Below are 14,061 nucleotides of genomic sequence, written 5' to 3'. Positions count from 1 at the left end.
AGCAGTGCACCTGTGTAGGGGGGGTAAGTATGTACCTGGGTGGGGGAGGGAAGTGAGCAGTGCACCTGTGTAGGGGGGGGTAAGTATGTACCTGGGTGGGGAGGGAAGTGAGCAGTGCACCTGTGTAGGGGGGTAAGTATGTACCTGGGTGGGGAGGGAAGTGAGCAGTGCACCTGTGTAGGGGGGTAAGTATGTACCTGGGTGGGGAGGGAAGTGAGCAGTGCACCTGTGTAGGGGGGGGTAAGTATGTACCTGGGTGGGGAGGGAAGTGAGCAGTGCACCTGTGTAGGGGGGGGTAAGTATGTACCTGGGTGGGGGAGGGAAGTGAGCAGTGCACCTGTGTAGGGGGGGGGGTAAGTATGTACCTGGGTGGGGGAGGGAAGTGAGCAGTGCACCTGTGTAGGGGGGGTAAGTATGTACCTGGGTGGGGGAGGGAAGTGAGCAGTGCCCCTGTGTAGGGGGGTAAGTATGTACCTGGGTGGGGGAAGGAAGTGAGCAGTGCCCCTGTGTAGGGGGGGGGTAAGTATGTACCTGGGTGGGGGAGGGAAGTGAGCAGTGCACCTGTGTAGGGGGGGGGGTAAGTATGTACCTGGGTGGGGGAGGGAAGTGAGCAGTGCCCCTGTGTAGGAGGGGTAAGTATGTACCTGGGTGGGGGGGTAGGCAGTGCACCTGTGTAGGGGGGTAAGTATGTACCTGGGTGGGGGGGGCTTTCTAGTCTATTTCTGTGTTGTGATCTGTTTCCCTTTAACAAAGACTTTCCATGTCAGACTAATCCTGTTTCTCAGCTTCTTTCCATCAGACTCAGGGGGGAGGCGCCGCTCAGTCCCAGGGACATCGGTCGGAACCCAACGAGTACTGCCAGGCGCCCCACTGCCACCTACTCTCTGCCTACCCAGGTACCCGGGGGCATAAAAGGGATATGGGGCTAAGGCTGCCCCCCCAGTGTTTGGTAGTTAAGCAGGGAGCCATGGGATATGGAGTGTCCCCCCCCCCAACACTAGAGCAGAGAGCTATGGGATATGGAGTGTCCCCCCCCAATACTAGAGTAGGGAGCTATGGGATATGGAGTGCCCCCCCCAAACACTAGAGTAGGGAGCTATGGGATATGGAGTGCCCCCCCCAACACTAGAGTAGGGAGCTATGGGATATGGAGTGTCCCCCCCCAACACTAGAGTAGGGAGCTATGGGATATGGAGTGTCCCCCCCAACAATAGAGCAGGGAGCTATGGGATATGGAGTGTCCCCCCCCAACAATAGAGCAGGGAGCTATGGGATATGGAGTGTCCCCCCCAACAATAGAGCAGGGAGCTATGGGATATGGAGTGTCCCCCCCCCAACAATAGAGCAGGGAGCTATGGGATATGGAGTGTCCCCCCCAACAATAGAGCAGGGAGCTATGGGATATGGAGTGTCCAACCCCCAACAATAGAGCAGGGAGCTATGGGATATGGAGTGTCCAACCCCCAACACTAGAGCAGGGAGCTATGGGATATGGAGTGTCCAACCCCCAACACTAGAGCAGGGAGCTATGGGATATGGAGTGTCCAACCCCCAACAATAGAGCAGGGAGCTATGGGATATGGAGTGTCCAACCCCCAACACTAGAGCAGGGAGCTATGGGATATGGAGTGTCCAACCCCCAACAATAGAGCAGGGAGCTATGGGATATGGAGTGTCCAACCCCCAACACTAGAGCAGGGAGCTATGGGATATGGAGTGTCCAACCCCCAACACTAGAGCAGGGAGCTATGGGATATGGAGTGTCCAACCCCCAACAATAGAGCAGGGAGCTATGGGATATGGAGTGTCCAACCCCCAACACTAGAGCAGGGAGCTATGGGATATGGAGTGTCCAACCCCCAACACTAGAGCAGGGAGCTATGGGATATGGAGTGTCCAACCCCCAACAATATAGCAGGGAGCTATGGGATATGGAGTGTCCAACCCCCAACAATAGAGCAGGGAGCTATGGGATATGGAGTGTCCCCCCCAACAATATAGCAGGGAGCTATGGGATATGGAGTGTCCAACCCCCAACAATAGAGCAGGGAGCTATGGGATATGGGGTGTCCAACCCCCAACAATATAGCAGGGAGCTATGGGATATGGAGTGTCCCCCCAACACTAGAGCAGGGAGCTATGGGATATGGAGTGTCCCCCCAACACTAGAGCAGGGAGCTATGGGATATGGAGTGTCCCCCCAACACTAGAGCAGGGAGCTATGGGATATGGAGTGTCCCCCCCCCCCAACACTAGAGCAGAGAGCTATGGGATATGGAGTGTCCCCCCCCAATACTAGAGTAGGGAGCTATGGGATATGGAGTGCCCCCCCCCAACACTAGAGTAGGGAGCTATGGGATATGGAGTGTCCCCCCCCAACACTAGAGTAGGGAGCTATGGGATATGGAGTGTCCCCCCCAACAATAGAGCAGGGAGCTATGGGATATGGAGTGTCCCCCCCCAACAATAGAGCAGGGAGCTATGGGATATGGAGTGTCCCCCCCAACAATAGAGCAGGGAGCTATGGGATATGGAGTGTCCCCCCCCCAACAATAGAGCAGGGAGCTATGGGATATGGAGTGCCCCCCCCAACAATAGAGCAGGGAGCTATGGGATATGGAGTGTCCCCCCCAACAATAGAGCAGGGAGCTATGGGATATGGAGTGTCCCCCACCCCCAACACTAGAGCAGGGAGCTATGGGATATGGAGTGTCCAACCCCCAACAATAGAGCAGGGAGCTATGGGATATGGAGTGTCCCCCCCAACACTAGAGCAGGGAGCTATGGGATATGGAGTGTCCCCCCCCCAACAATAGAGCAGGGAGCTATGGATATGGAGTGTCCCCCCCAACACTAGAGCAGGGAGCTATGGGATATGGAGTGTCCCCCCCCAACAATAGAGCAGGGAGCTATGGGATATGGAGTGTCCCCCCCAACACTAGAGCAGGGAGCTATGGGATATGGAGTGTCCCCCCCCAACAATAGAGCAGGGAGCTATGGGATATGGAGTGTCCCCCCCCAACAATAGAGTAGGGAGCTATGGGATATGGAGTGTCCAACCCCCAACAATAGAGCAGGGAGCTATGGGATATGGAGTGTCCCCCCCCAACAATATAGCAGGGAGCTATGGGATATGGAGTGTCCCCCCCAACACTAGAGCAGGGAGCTATGGGATATGGGGTGTCCAACCCCCAACAATATAGCAGGGAGCTATGGGATATGGAGTGCTCCCCCCCAACACTAGAGCAGGGAGCTATGGGATATGGAGTGTCCCCCCCCAACACTAGAGCAGGGAGCTATGGGATATGGAGTGTCCCCTCCCAACTATAGAGCAGGGAGCCATGGGATATGGAGTGTCCCCCCCCCAACACTACAGCAGGGAGCTATGGGATATGGAGTGTCCCCCCAACAATAGAGCAGGGAGCTATGGGATATGGAGTGTCCCCCCCCAACAATAGAGCAGGGAGCTATGGGATATGGAGTGTCCCCCCCAACACTAGAGCAGGGAGCTATGGGATATGGAGTGTCCCCCCAACAATAGAGCAGGGAGCTATGGGATATGGAGTTTCCCCCCAACAATAGAGCAGGGAGCTATGGGATATGGAGTGTCCCCCCCAACACTAGAGCAGGGAGCTATGGGATATGGAGTGTCCCCTCCCAACTATAGAGCAGGGAGCCATGGGATATGGAGTGTCCCCCCCAACACTAGAGCAGGGAGCTATGGGATATGGAGTGTCCCCCCCCAACACTAGAGCAGGGAGCTATGGGATATGGAGTGTCCCCCTCCCAACACTACAGCAGGGAGCTATGGGATATGGAGTGTCCCCCTCCCAACACTACAGCAGGGAGCTATGGGATATGGAGTGTCCCCCCCAACAATAGAGCAGGGAGCTATGGGATATGGAGTGTCCCCCTCCCAACACTACAGCAGGGAGCTATGGGATATGGAGTGTCCCCCCAACAATAGAGCAGGGAGCTATGGGATATGGGGTGTCCCCCTCCCAACACTACAGCAGGGAGCTATGGGATATGGAGTGTCCCCCTCCCAACACTACAGCAGGGAGCTATGGGATATGGAGTGTCCCCCCCAACAATAGAGCAGGGAGCTATGGGATATGGAGTGTCCCCTCCCAACAATAGAGCAGGGAGCTATGGGATATGGAGTGTCCCCCCCCAACACTAGAGCAGGGAGCTATGGGATATGGAGTGTCCCCCCCCCCAACACTAGAGCAGGGAGCTATGGGATATGGAGTGTCCCCCCCCAACAATAGAGCAGGGAGCTATGGGATATGGAGTGTCCCCCCCAACACTAGAGCAGGGAGCTATAGGATATGGAGTGTCCCCCCCCAACAATAGAGCAGGGAGCTATGGGATATGGGGTGTCCCCCCCCAACACTAGAGCAGGGAGCTATGGGATATGGAGTGTCCCCCCCCAACAATAGAGCAGGGAGCTATGGGATATGGGGTGTCCCCCCCAACAATAGAGCAGGGAGCTATGGGATATGGAGTGTCCCCCCCAACAATAGAGCAGGGAGCTATAGGATATGGAGTGTCCCCCCCCAACAATAGAGCAGGGAGCTATGGGATATGGGGTGTCCCCCCCAACACTAGAGCAGGGAGCTATGGGATATGGAGTGTCCCCCCCCAACAATAGAGCAGGGAGCTATGGGATATGGGGTGTCCCCCCCCAACACTAGAGCAGGGAGCTATGGGATATGGAGTGTCCCCCCCAACAATAGAGCAGGGAGCTATGGGATATGGAGTGTCCCCCCAACACTAGAGCAGGGAGCTATGGGATATTGAGTGTCCCCCCCAACAATAGAGCAGGGAGCTATGGGATTTGGGGTGTCCCCCAACACTAGAGCAGGGAGCTATGGGATATTGAGTGTCCCCCCCAACAATAGAGCAGGGAGCTATGGGATATTGAGTGTCCCCCCCAACACTAGAGCAGGGAGCTATGGGATATGGAGTGTGTCCCCCAACAGTAGAGCAGGGAGCTATGGGATATGGAGTGTCCCCCCCCAACACTAGAGCAAGGAGCTATGGGATATGGAGTGTCCCCCCCCAACAATAGAGCAGGGAGCTATGGGATATGGAGTGTCCCCCCCCCACAACAATAGAGCAGGGAGCTATGGGATATGGAGTGTCCCCCCCAAGAATAGAGCAGGGAGCTATGGGATATGGAGTGTCCCCCCAACACTACAGCAGGGAGCTATGGGATATGGAGTGTCCCCCCAACACTAGAGCAGGGAGCTATGGGATTTGGGGTGTCCCCCCAACACTAGAGCAGGGAGCTATGGGATATGGAGTGTCCCCCCCCAACACTAGAGCAGGGAGCTATGGGATATGGAGTGTCCCCCCAACACTAGAGCAGGGAGCTATGCGATATGGAGTGTCCCCCCCCAACACTACAGCAGGGAGCTATGGGATATGGAGTGTCCCCCCCCAACAATAGAGCAGGGAGCTATGGGATATGGAGTGTCCCCCCCAACACTAGAGCAGGGAGCTATGGGATATGGAGTGTCCCCCCCCAACACTACAGCAGGGAGCTATGGGATATGGAGTGTCCCCCCCAACACTAGAGCAGGGAGCTATGGGATATGGAGTGTCCCCCCCAACAATAGAGCAGGGAGCTATGGGATATGGGGTGTCCCCCCCCCAACAATAGAGCAGGGAGCTATGGGATATGGGGTGTCCCCCCCCAACACTAGAGCAGGGAGCTATGGGATATGTAGTGTCCCCCCCCCAACACTAGAGCAGGGAGCTATGGGATATGTAGTGTCCCCCCCCCAACACTAGAGCAGGGAGCTATGGGATATGTAGTGTCCCCCCCCCAACACTAGAGCAGGGAGCTATGGGATATGGAGTGTCCCCCCCCCAACACTAGAGCAGGGAGCTATGGGATATGTAGTGTCCCCCCCCCAACAATAGAGCAGGGAGCTATGGGATATGGGGTGTCCCCCCCCCAACACTAGAGCAGGGAGCTATGGGATATGGAGTGCCCCCCCCAACACTAGAGCAGGGAGCTATGGGATATGGAGTGTCCCCCCCAACACTAGAGCAGGGAGCTATGGGATATGGAGTGCCCCCCCCAACACTAGAGCAGGGAGCTATGGGATATGGAGTGCCCCCCCCAACACTAGAGCAGGGAGCTATGGGATATGGAGTGCCCCCCCCAACACTAGAGCAGGGAGCTATGGGATATGGAGTGCCCCCCCCAACACTAGAGCAGGGAGCTATGGGATATGGAGTGTCCCCCCCAACACTAGAGCAGGGAGCTATGGGATATGTAGTGTCCCCCCCCAACACTAGAGCAGAGAGCTATGGGATATGGAGCGCCCCCCCCCCCCAGTGCAGGTTGGCAGTGCCATGTGTAGAACAAACTATAAATTCCCATTGGCTGTAAGTGACTTGCTGTGTTCCCCCCCCCCAGCCCTGGAGGGACTGCTGAGGGTCCCAGACACCCTGTCCGAGAGTGAATACGACTTGGGCTCCCTGCGCCCCCTGTGACCCACCCGGAGACACCGCTTTATCATGGGACAGACATGGCTGCCAAGTTCAGCGCCGGTGCCAAAGCCCAAACAACTGCACGGATATTTCCTAATGAAACGGAGCCCCCTATTGGGCCTCTCCCCTCCGGCACCAGAACCCAATGTATCAATGTATCATGTGCCCGTGTGTGGGCGGAGCTTTATCAATAAACATATTAATAACTGGATTAACTACCAGGTCCATCGAACATAAACAGGACACTGGGTGGGACATAGAAGTACTGGGGCCAATGAGGGGTCTCTGTTAGCCACAATGACTAGCGGCAACCTGATAGCACAGTACTGGGGGGCAGCCATATTGTTCTGCTACACGGGGGTCCGTTACAGGCACGAGGGCACTGGGGGGTAGCCATATTGTTCTGCTACGCGGGGTCCGTTACAGGCACGAGGGCACTGGGGGCAGCCATATTGTTGTGCTACGCGGGGGTCCGTTACAGGCACGAGGGCTTTGGGGGGCAGCCATATTGTTCTGCTACGTGGGGGTCCGTTACAGGCACGAGGGCACTGGGGGGCAGCCATATTGTTCTGCTACGTGGGGGTCCGTTACAGGCACGAGGGCACTGGGGGGCAGCCATATTGTTCTGCTACGCGGGGGTCCGTTACAGGCACGAGGGCACTGGGGGGCAGCCATATTGTTCTGCTACGCGGGGGTCCGTTACAGGCACGAGGGCACTGGAGGGCACTGGGGGGCAGCCATATTGTTCTGCTACGCGGGGGTCCGTTACAGGCACGAGGGCACTGGGGGGCAGCCATATTGTTCTGCTACGGGGGGGTCCGTTACAGGCCACGAGGGCACTGAGGTGCAGCCATATTGTTCTGCTACGGGGGGGTCTGTTACAGGCACGAGGGCACTGGGGGGCAGCCATATTGTTCTGCTACTGGGATTTAGAGACAGCTTCCCAAACTGTGGGACTGCTCCTCAGCTTTGCTGCTGGACCGTGTGTGGGGAAGGGCGCCATGTGTGGGGAAGGGCGCCATGTGTGGGGAAGGGGCACCGTGTGTGGGGAAGGGCGCCATGTGTGGGGAAGGGCACCGTGTGGGGAAGGGCGCCATGTGTGGGGAAGGGGCACCGTGTGTGGGGAAGGGCGCCGTGTGTGGGGAAGGGCGCCGTGTGTGGGGAAGGGGCACCGTGTGTGGGGAAGGGCGCCATGTGTGGGGAAAGGGGGCACTGTGTGGGAAAGGGGGCACTGTGTGGGAAGGGGGCACCGTGTGTGGGGAAGGGGGCACTGTGTGGGAAAGGGCACCGTGTGGAAAAGGGCACCGTGTGTGGGGAAGGGCACCGTGTGTGGGGAAGGGCACCGTGTGTGGGGAAGGGGCACCGTGTGTGGGGAAGGGCACCGTGTGTGGGGAAGGGCACCGTGTGTGGGGAAGGGCACCGTGTGTGGGGAAGGGCACCGTGTGTGAAAAGACTCCTAATAGCTCTGGAAGCTGCTGGCTCAGGAGGGAGGGGCCGGGAGGTCCCAGGAACAGGAAGCTGCTGGCTCAGGAGGGAGGGGCCGGGAGGTCCCAGGGACAGGAAGCTGCTGGCTCAGGAGGGAGGGGCCGGGAGGTCCCAGGGACAGGAAGCTGCTGGCTCAGGAGGGAGGGGCCGGGAGGTCCCAGGGACAGGAAGCTGCTGGCTCAGGAGGGAGGGGCTGGGAGGTCCAAGGGACAGGAAGCTGCTGGCTCAGGAGGGAGGGGCCGGGAGGTCCCAGGGACAGGAAGCTGCTGGCTCAGGAGGGAGGGGCCGGGAGGTCCAAGGGACAGGAAGCTGCTGGCTCAGGAGGGAGGAGCCGGGAGGTCCCAGGGACAGAAAGCTGCTGGCTCAGGAGGGAGGGGCCGGGAGGTCCCAGGGACAGGAAGCTGTGTTGTACCGTTACCTGCCCCTGTGCTGCTTATGTGCCCATAGACTGGTCCCATGCTCAGGGACGTCACAAACTGGTGGCAGCGGTGGGATAACGCACTGGGCACCATGCGCAGGCAGGAACTGGAGGAGTTAACCCTTGCCACTCTGAGAAAGTAGAGTCGCAGGAGGGGCATAGCCCCAGAAGGGAAGGAAAAGGCAGAAATTATTGCTTTACTGCTGCCCCTCCTACATTCAGATGCTGAGACTGTTACACCTGCTCGACCTGTCGCCACTGTTCAGAAGGAAAGTGCAGAGTGTGATCTGCCTGAAATCAACCTAAGTGAGACCCCCGAATTTGCAGTAATGCAGATACACTGGGCAGATCAGCCCAAGAGAAGATGCCATGTGATCCCAGTGCAAGTAGATGGAAACCCAGTGGAGGGGTTCCTGGTGCCTTTATAACTCTGGCGGAACCTAGTGTGGTCACGTTGAACCGCATCGTTCCGGGGAAAACGGCCCGAGTGATTCTGGCTGGAGGACAGTGCAGAGAGGTGCCAGTTGCACAAGTGACTTTGGACTGGGGAGAAGGGCCCGTGCTGCATGAAGTGGGGGTTATGGATCAACTTCCTGCTGATGTCCTGCTTGGGAATGATGTGGGAGATATTTGCTGCAGCATCACGAGGCGGCAGGCAGAGTCAGGCGAGCCACCGGCAGTTGTCCAGGAGGTAAGTGGGCAGACAGATGTGACTGATGACTCATTTGACATAGGTAATTGGCAGGATTTTAGGGCTGAACAAGCAGCAGACCCTAGTCTCCAGCCATTAAGAGACAGAGCTGGGCAAGGGGTGGTAGGTACCGAAGCAGGGGAACAAATAGTGCAGGAGGACAGGTTGTACTATAGAGTCCTCAAAAGCCCTAGAGGAAAACAAAGGGAAGCATGCCGTCAGTTGTTGGTGCCTGCCAAATTTAGGACCCAGTTGCTGCACCTTGCACATGAGGTACCCCTCGCAGGGCACCAAGGGATTTCCCACACGCGCTATCGCCTGCTACAAAATTTCTATTGGCCAGGGTTGTCACAACAAGTGGCGCAGTTCTGCCGATCATGTGACAGCTGTCAGAGAGTTGGGAAAAGTGGGGACCGGAACAAGCATACATTGCGACCCCTACCAGTGATAGGGGAGCCATTTCAGAGAGTTGCTGTTGATTTGATAGGACCCCTTAGCCGACCCAGCAGGACAGGCAAGCAATATATACTTACAATGGTAGACTATGCCACCCGGTACCCAGAGGCGGTGGCTTTACGGAGAATTGATGCCCCAGCTGTTGCAGATGCACTGATTCCTATCCGATCAAGGGCCACAGTTTATGTCCCAATTACTTCAGTGTCTATGGCAGCGCTGTGGGGTCACCTCTCTTCACTCAAGCCCGTACCACCCTCAAACTAATGGCTTGTGTGAGCGTTTCAATGAGACTCTTAAGAACATGTTACGAACTTTTGTGGAGGCTGGAGAAGGTGACTGGGAGAAGTTTCTGCCCTGTCTTCTGTTTGCATATAGAGAAGCTCCCCAAGAGTCTACTGGGTTCTCTCCTTTTGAGTTGTTGTATGGGAGGCGGGTTCGAGGCCCCCTAGACTTGCTAAGGGAGTACTGGGAGGGGGGAGCCCAATTCCCTGAGTTTCCTGTAGTTCCTTATATTCTACAATTTCGTAAACGTCTAGAGAAAATGACCGCTCTGGTGAAGGAACATCTGACAGCTGCTCAAACCAAACAAAAAGTTTGGTATGATAGGAATGCCAGGGACCGGCGATTCAGGCCGGGGGACAAGGTGTTACTGCTGACACCAATGAGGTCAGACAAGTTGCAAGCAGCCTGGGAAGGGCCATACGTGGTGGTACAATCCATTCATGATACTACTTACGTGGTCTCCCCTCTTGATAACCAGGACCAGTATAAGACGGTCCATGTAAATATGATGAAACCGTATGTAGAAAGAAGGCACCGTGGCTGCCATTTGTAGTCTGCTGGAAGAGGGACGCCATGAGGAGGCTCTCCCTGACCTCTTACAAGAGGCACTGGGGGTTCAGACTTTGGAGGATGTTGCTATTAGTGAGCAGCTAACCAATGAGCAAAGTAAGCAGTTGTTTCAGTATCAGTTTTCTGAGCGGCCAGGCTGCACCAATTGGGTTGTTCATCAAGTAAATACAGAGGGACATGCCCCGGTTCGCACCCCAGCATACAGGATAGCAGAATCCGTAGGGGCTGCCATGAAAAAGGAAGTAGAGGAAATGTTGGCATTAGGGGTGATTGTTCCCTCTCAGAGCCCTTGGGCATCACCAGTAGTATTAGTCCCCAAGAAGGATGGCAGCACTAGGTTTTGTGTAGACTATAGGAAACTGAACCAAGTGACAGTTACAGATGCCTACCCAATGCCCCGGGTGGATGAACTTCTTGACCACCTGGGATATGCCAAATACCTCACCACTCTAGACCTAAACCGAGGATACTGGCAGATTCCTTTGGCACCAGGGGACCAAGAGAAGTCGGCTTTTATCACTCCCTATGGTTTGTTTCAGGTTACCGTCATGCCATTTGGAATGAAAAACGCCCCAGCGACATTCCAGAGGGTAGTAAATCAGCTGTTGGAGGGTAACCAAGAGTTTGCTCAGGCATATCTGGATGATATAGCCATATTTAGCAACACCTGGGAGGAACATGTTCAGCACCTACAGAGGGTGCTGGAAAGGATTAGGCAGGCTGGGCTTACCCTTAAACCAGGGAAGTGCCACTTTGGGATGGCTGTGGTCCAATATTTGGGTCATGGGGTGGGAAGCGGGCGAGTGATGCCAGAACCGGCCAAGGTTGAAGTCATAGTAAACTGGCCTACTCCCACAACACAAAAACAGGTGTTAGCCTTTTTGGGGACAGCAGGGTATTACCGACGCTTTATCCCTAACTTCAGTGCTATTGCTAAACCCCTGACAGATCTGACGAGACACCCACGAGGGGTAACCTGGACACCCGAGTGTGCTGCCGCCATGTCTGCACTCAAATCTGCCTTAGTGAATGCCCCTGTTCTGTCTGCACCTGACTTTAGCCGGGGATTCATTGTTCACACTGACGCCTCCACCTATGGGATTGGTGCTGTATTGTCCCAAGTGGATGAGAAGGGAGGTGAGAACCCCATTATATACATGAGCCGGAAGCTGCTTCCCCGGGAAGTTGCATATGCTACAATTGAAAAAGAGTGTCTGGCCCTTGTGTGGGCCTTAAAGAAACTGCAGCCCTATCTGTTTGGAAGTGATTTCACTGTGGTAACTGACCATAACCCTCTGAGATGGTTGCAACGCGTTTCTGGAGACAATGGGAAATTGCTGAGGTGGAGCCTAGCTTTGCAGCAGTTCAACTTTACTATACAGCACCGCAAGGGGAGCCACCATGGGAATGCGGATGGACTCTCAAGAAGGGACGGTGAAGACTGTACAGGACAAGGGCGTCCTACGGTCTTCCCCCCGTCTGGGGGGAGACCGGACGGCCGCCCTCTGGGGGGGGAGAGATGTGAAAAGACTCCTAATAGCTCTGGAAGCTGCTGGCTCAGGAAGGAGGAGCCGGGAGGTCCCAGGGACAGGAAGCTGCTGGCTCAGGAGGGAGGGGCCGGGAGGTCCCAGGGACAGGAAGCTGCTGGCTCAGGAGGGAGGGGCCGGGAGGTCCCAGGGACAGGAAGCTGCTGGCTCAAGAGGAAGGGGCCGGGAGGTCCCAGGGACAGGAAGCTGCTGGCTCAGGAGGGAGGGGCCGGGAGGTCCCAGGGACAGGAAGCAGCTGGCTCAGGAGGGAGGAGCCGGGAGGTCCCAGGGACAGGAAGCTGCTGGCTCAGGAGGGAGGGGCCGGAAGGTCCCAGGGACAGGAAGCTGCTGGCTCAGGAGGGAGGGGCCGGGAGGTCCCAGGGACAGGAAGCTGCTGGCTCAGGAGGGAGGGGCCGGGAGGTCCCAGGGACAGGAAGCTGCTGGTTCAGGAGGGAGGGGCCGGGAGGTCCCAGGGACAGGAAGCTGCTGGCTCAGGAGGGAGGAGCCGGGAGGTCCCAGGGACAGGAAGCTGCTGGCTCAGGAGGGAGGGGCCGGGAGGTCCCAGGGACAGGAAGCTGCTGGCTCAGGAGGGAGGGGCCGGGAGGTCCCAGGGACAGGAAGCTGCTGGCTCAGGAGGGAGGGGCCGGGAGGTCCCAGGGACAGGAAGCTGCTGGCTCAGGAGGGAGGGGCCGGAAGGTCCCAGGGACAGGAAGCTGCTGGCTCAGGAGGGAGGGGCCGGGAGGTCCCAGGGACAGGAAGCAGTTGGCTCTGAGAGGTCAGAGGGAAGAGGAAGTGGCTGCTGAGAGAGAAGCTGCTGGAAAGGCTGCAGTGGGGACAGGTGGCTGCAAAGCAGAGTGGGATAAGCTGCGGCCTCCCCTCATTCCCCCAGCACTGTCCCCTGAGTTACACTCCCAGTTATCCCCCCCCACACCTACAGAAGTGCAACTGGGAGACTCACTGTGAGGGGAGCTGTTACTGGGCTGCCTGGGAGCTGCAAGTGACTATTATAAGGGGCTTTATGTGCAGAGACCATACAGCACTTACAGCAGGGGGCGCTACTCTCATTACTGGGCTGGGACTCAAACCGGACTGGGGCCCAGATCTACTAAATAACTGTCACACACACATGTGAGCCTGGGGCCTGGGGCCTGGGGCCGGCACTGCCTGAGGGACTAGGCCACAAATACCCCCTACAGTTGTGCCCCTATTGGGCAGTTACACCTTGTTTGTGCCTAAGGGATTGCTTGTTATTAAAGCTGTGTTGTACCATTACCTGCCCCTGTGCTGCTTATGTGCCCATAGTCTGGTCCCTTGCTCAGGGACGTCACACCGTGTGTGGGGAAGGGCGCCGTGTGCGGGATGGGGCGCCGTGTGCGGGATGGGGCGCCGTGTGCTGGATGGGGCGCCGTGTGCTGGAAAGGGCGCCGTGTGCGGGAAGGGGCGCCGTGTGCGGGATGGGGCGCCGCGTGCGGGATGGGGCGCCGCGTGCGGGATGGGGCGCCGCGTGCTGGATGGGGCGCCGCGTGCGGGAAGGGGCGCCGTGTGCGGGATGGGGCGCCGTGTGCGGGATGGGGCGCCGTGTGCTGGAAAGGGCGCCGTGTGCGGGATGGGGCGCCGTGTGCGGGATGGGGCGCCGTGTGCGGGATGGGGCGCCGTGTGCTGGAAAGGGCGCCGTGTGCGGGATGGGGCGCCGTGTGCGGGATGGGGCGCCGTGTGCGGGATGGGGCGCCGTGTGCGGGATGGGGCGCCGTGTGCGGGATGGGGCGCCGTGTGCGGGATGGGGCGCCGTGTGCGGGATGGGGCGCCGTGTGCTGGATGGGGCGCCGTGTGCTGGATGGGGCACGGTGTGCGGGAAAAGGCGCCGTGTGCGGGAAAAGGCGCCGTGTGCGGGAAAAGGCGCCGTGTGCGGGAAAAGGCGCCGTGTGCGGGAAAGGGCGCCGTGTGCGGGAAAAGGCGCCGTGTGCGGGAAAGGGCGCCGTGTGCGGGAAAAGACGCCGTGTGCGGGAAAGGATGCCGTGTGCGGGAAAAGACGCCGTGTGCGGGAAAGGACGCCGTGTGCGGGAAAAGACGCCGTGTGCGGGAAAGGACGCCGTGTGGAAAAGGGGCACGATCACAGGACTCCCTAG

At 57.8% G+C, this 14,061-nt stretch overlaps 1 protein-coding gene across 1 annotated transcript in view; it reads left to right on the top strand.

Annotated features, from left to right (window-relative positions):
* Positions 1-6,878, top strand: part of LOC116410833 — a 43,048-nt gene extending 36,170 nt beyond the window's left edge. The window contains exons 8-9 of the mRNA XM_031901983.1: positions 786-896; positions 6,434-6,878. Of these exons, the coding sequence (XP_031757843.1) occupies positions 786-896; positions 6,434-6,510 (188 nt within the window). The 3' untranslated portion in view covers positions 6,511-6,878. The remainder of the gene's footprint in view (positions 1-785; positions 897-6,433) is intronic.
* The last annotated feature ends 7,183 nt before the right edge of the window (positions 6,879-14,061 follow it).

The sequence above is a fragment of the Xenopus tropicalis genome, chromosome 5 (genome assembly GCF_000004195.4).
Source record: "Xenopus tropicalis strain Nigerian chromosome 5, UCB_Xtro_10.0, whole genome shotgun sequence".
NCBI classification, from domain to species: Eukaryota; Metazoa; Chordata; class Amphibia; order Anura; family Pipidae; genus Xenopus; species Xenopus tropicalis.
The sequence above is the reverse complement of the archived record's forward strand: the minus strand, read 5'-3'. Positions and strand labels throughout refer to the sequence as shown.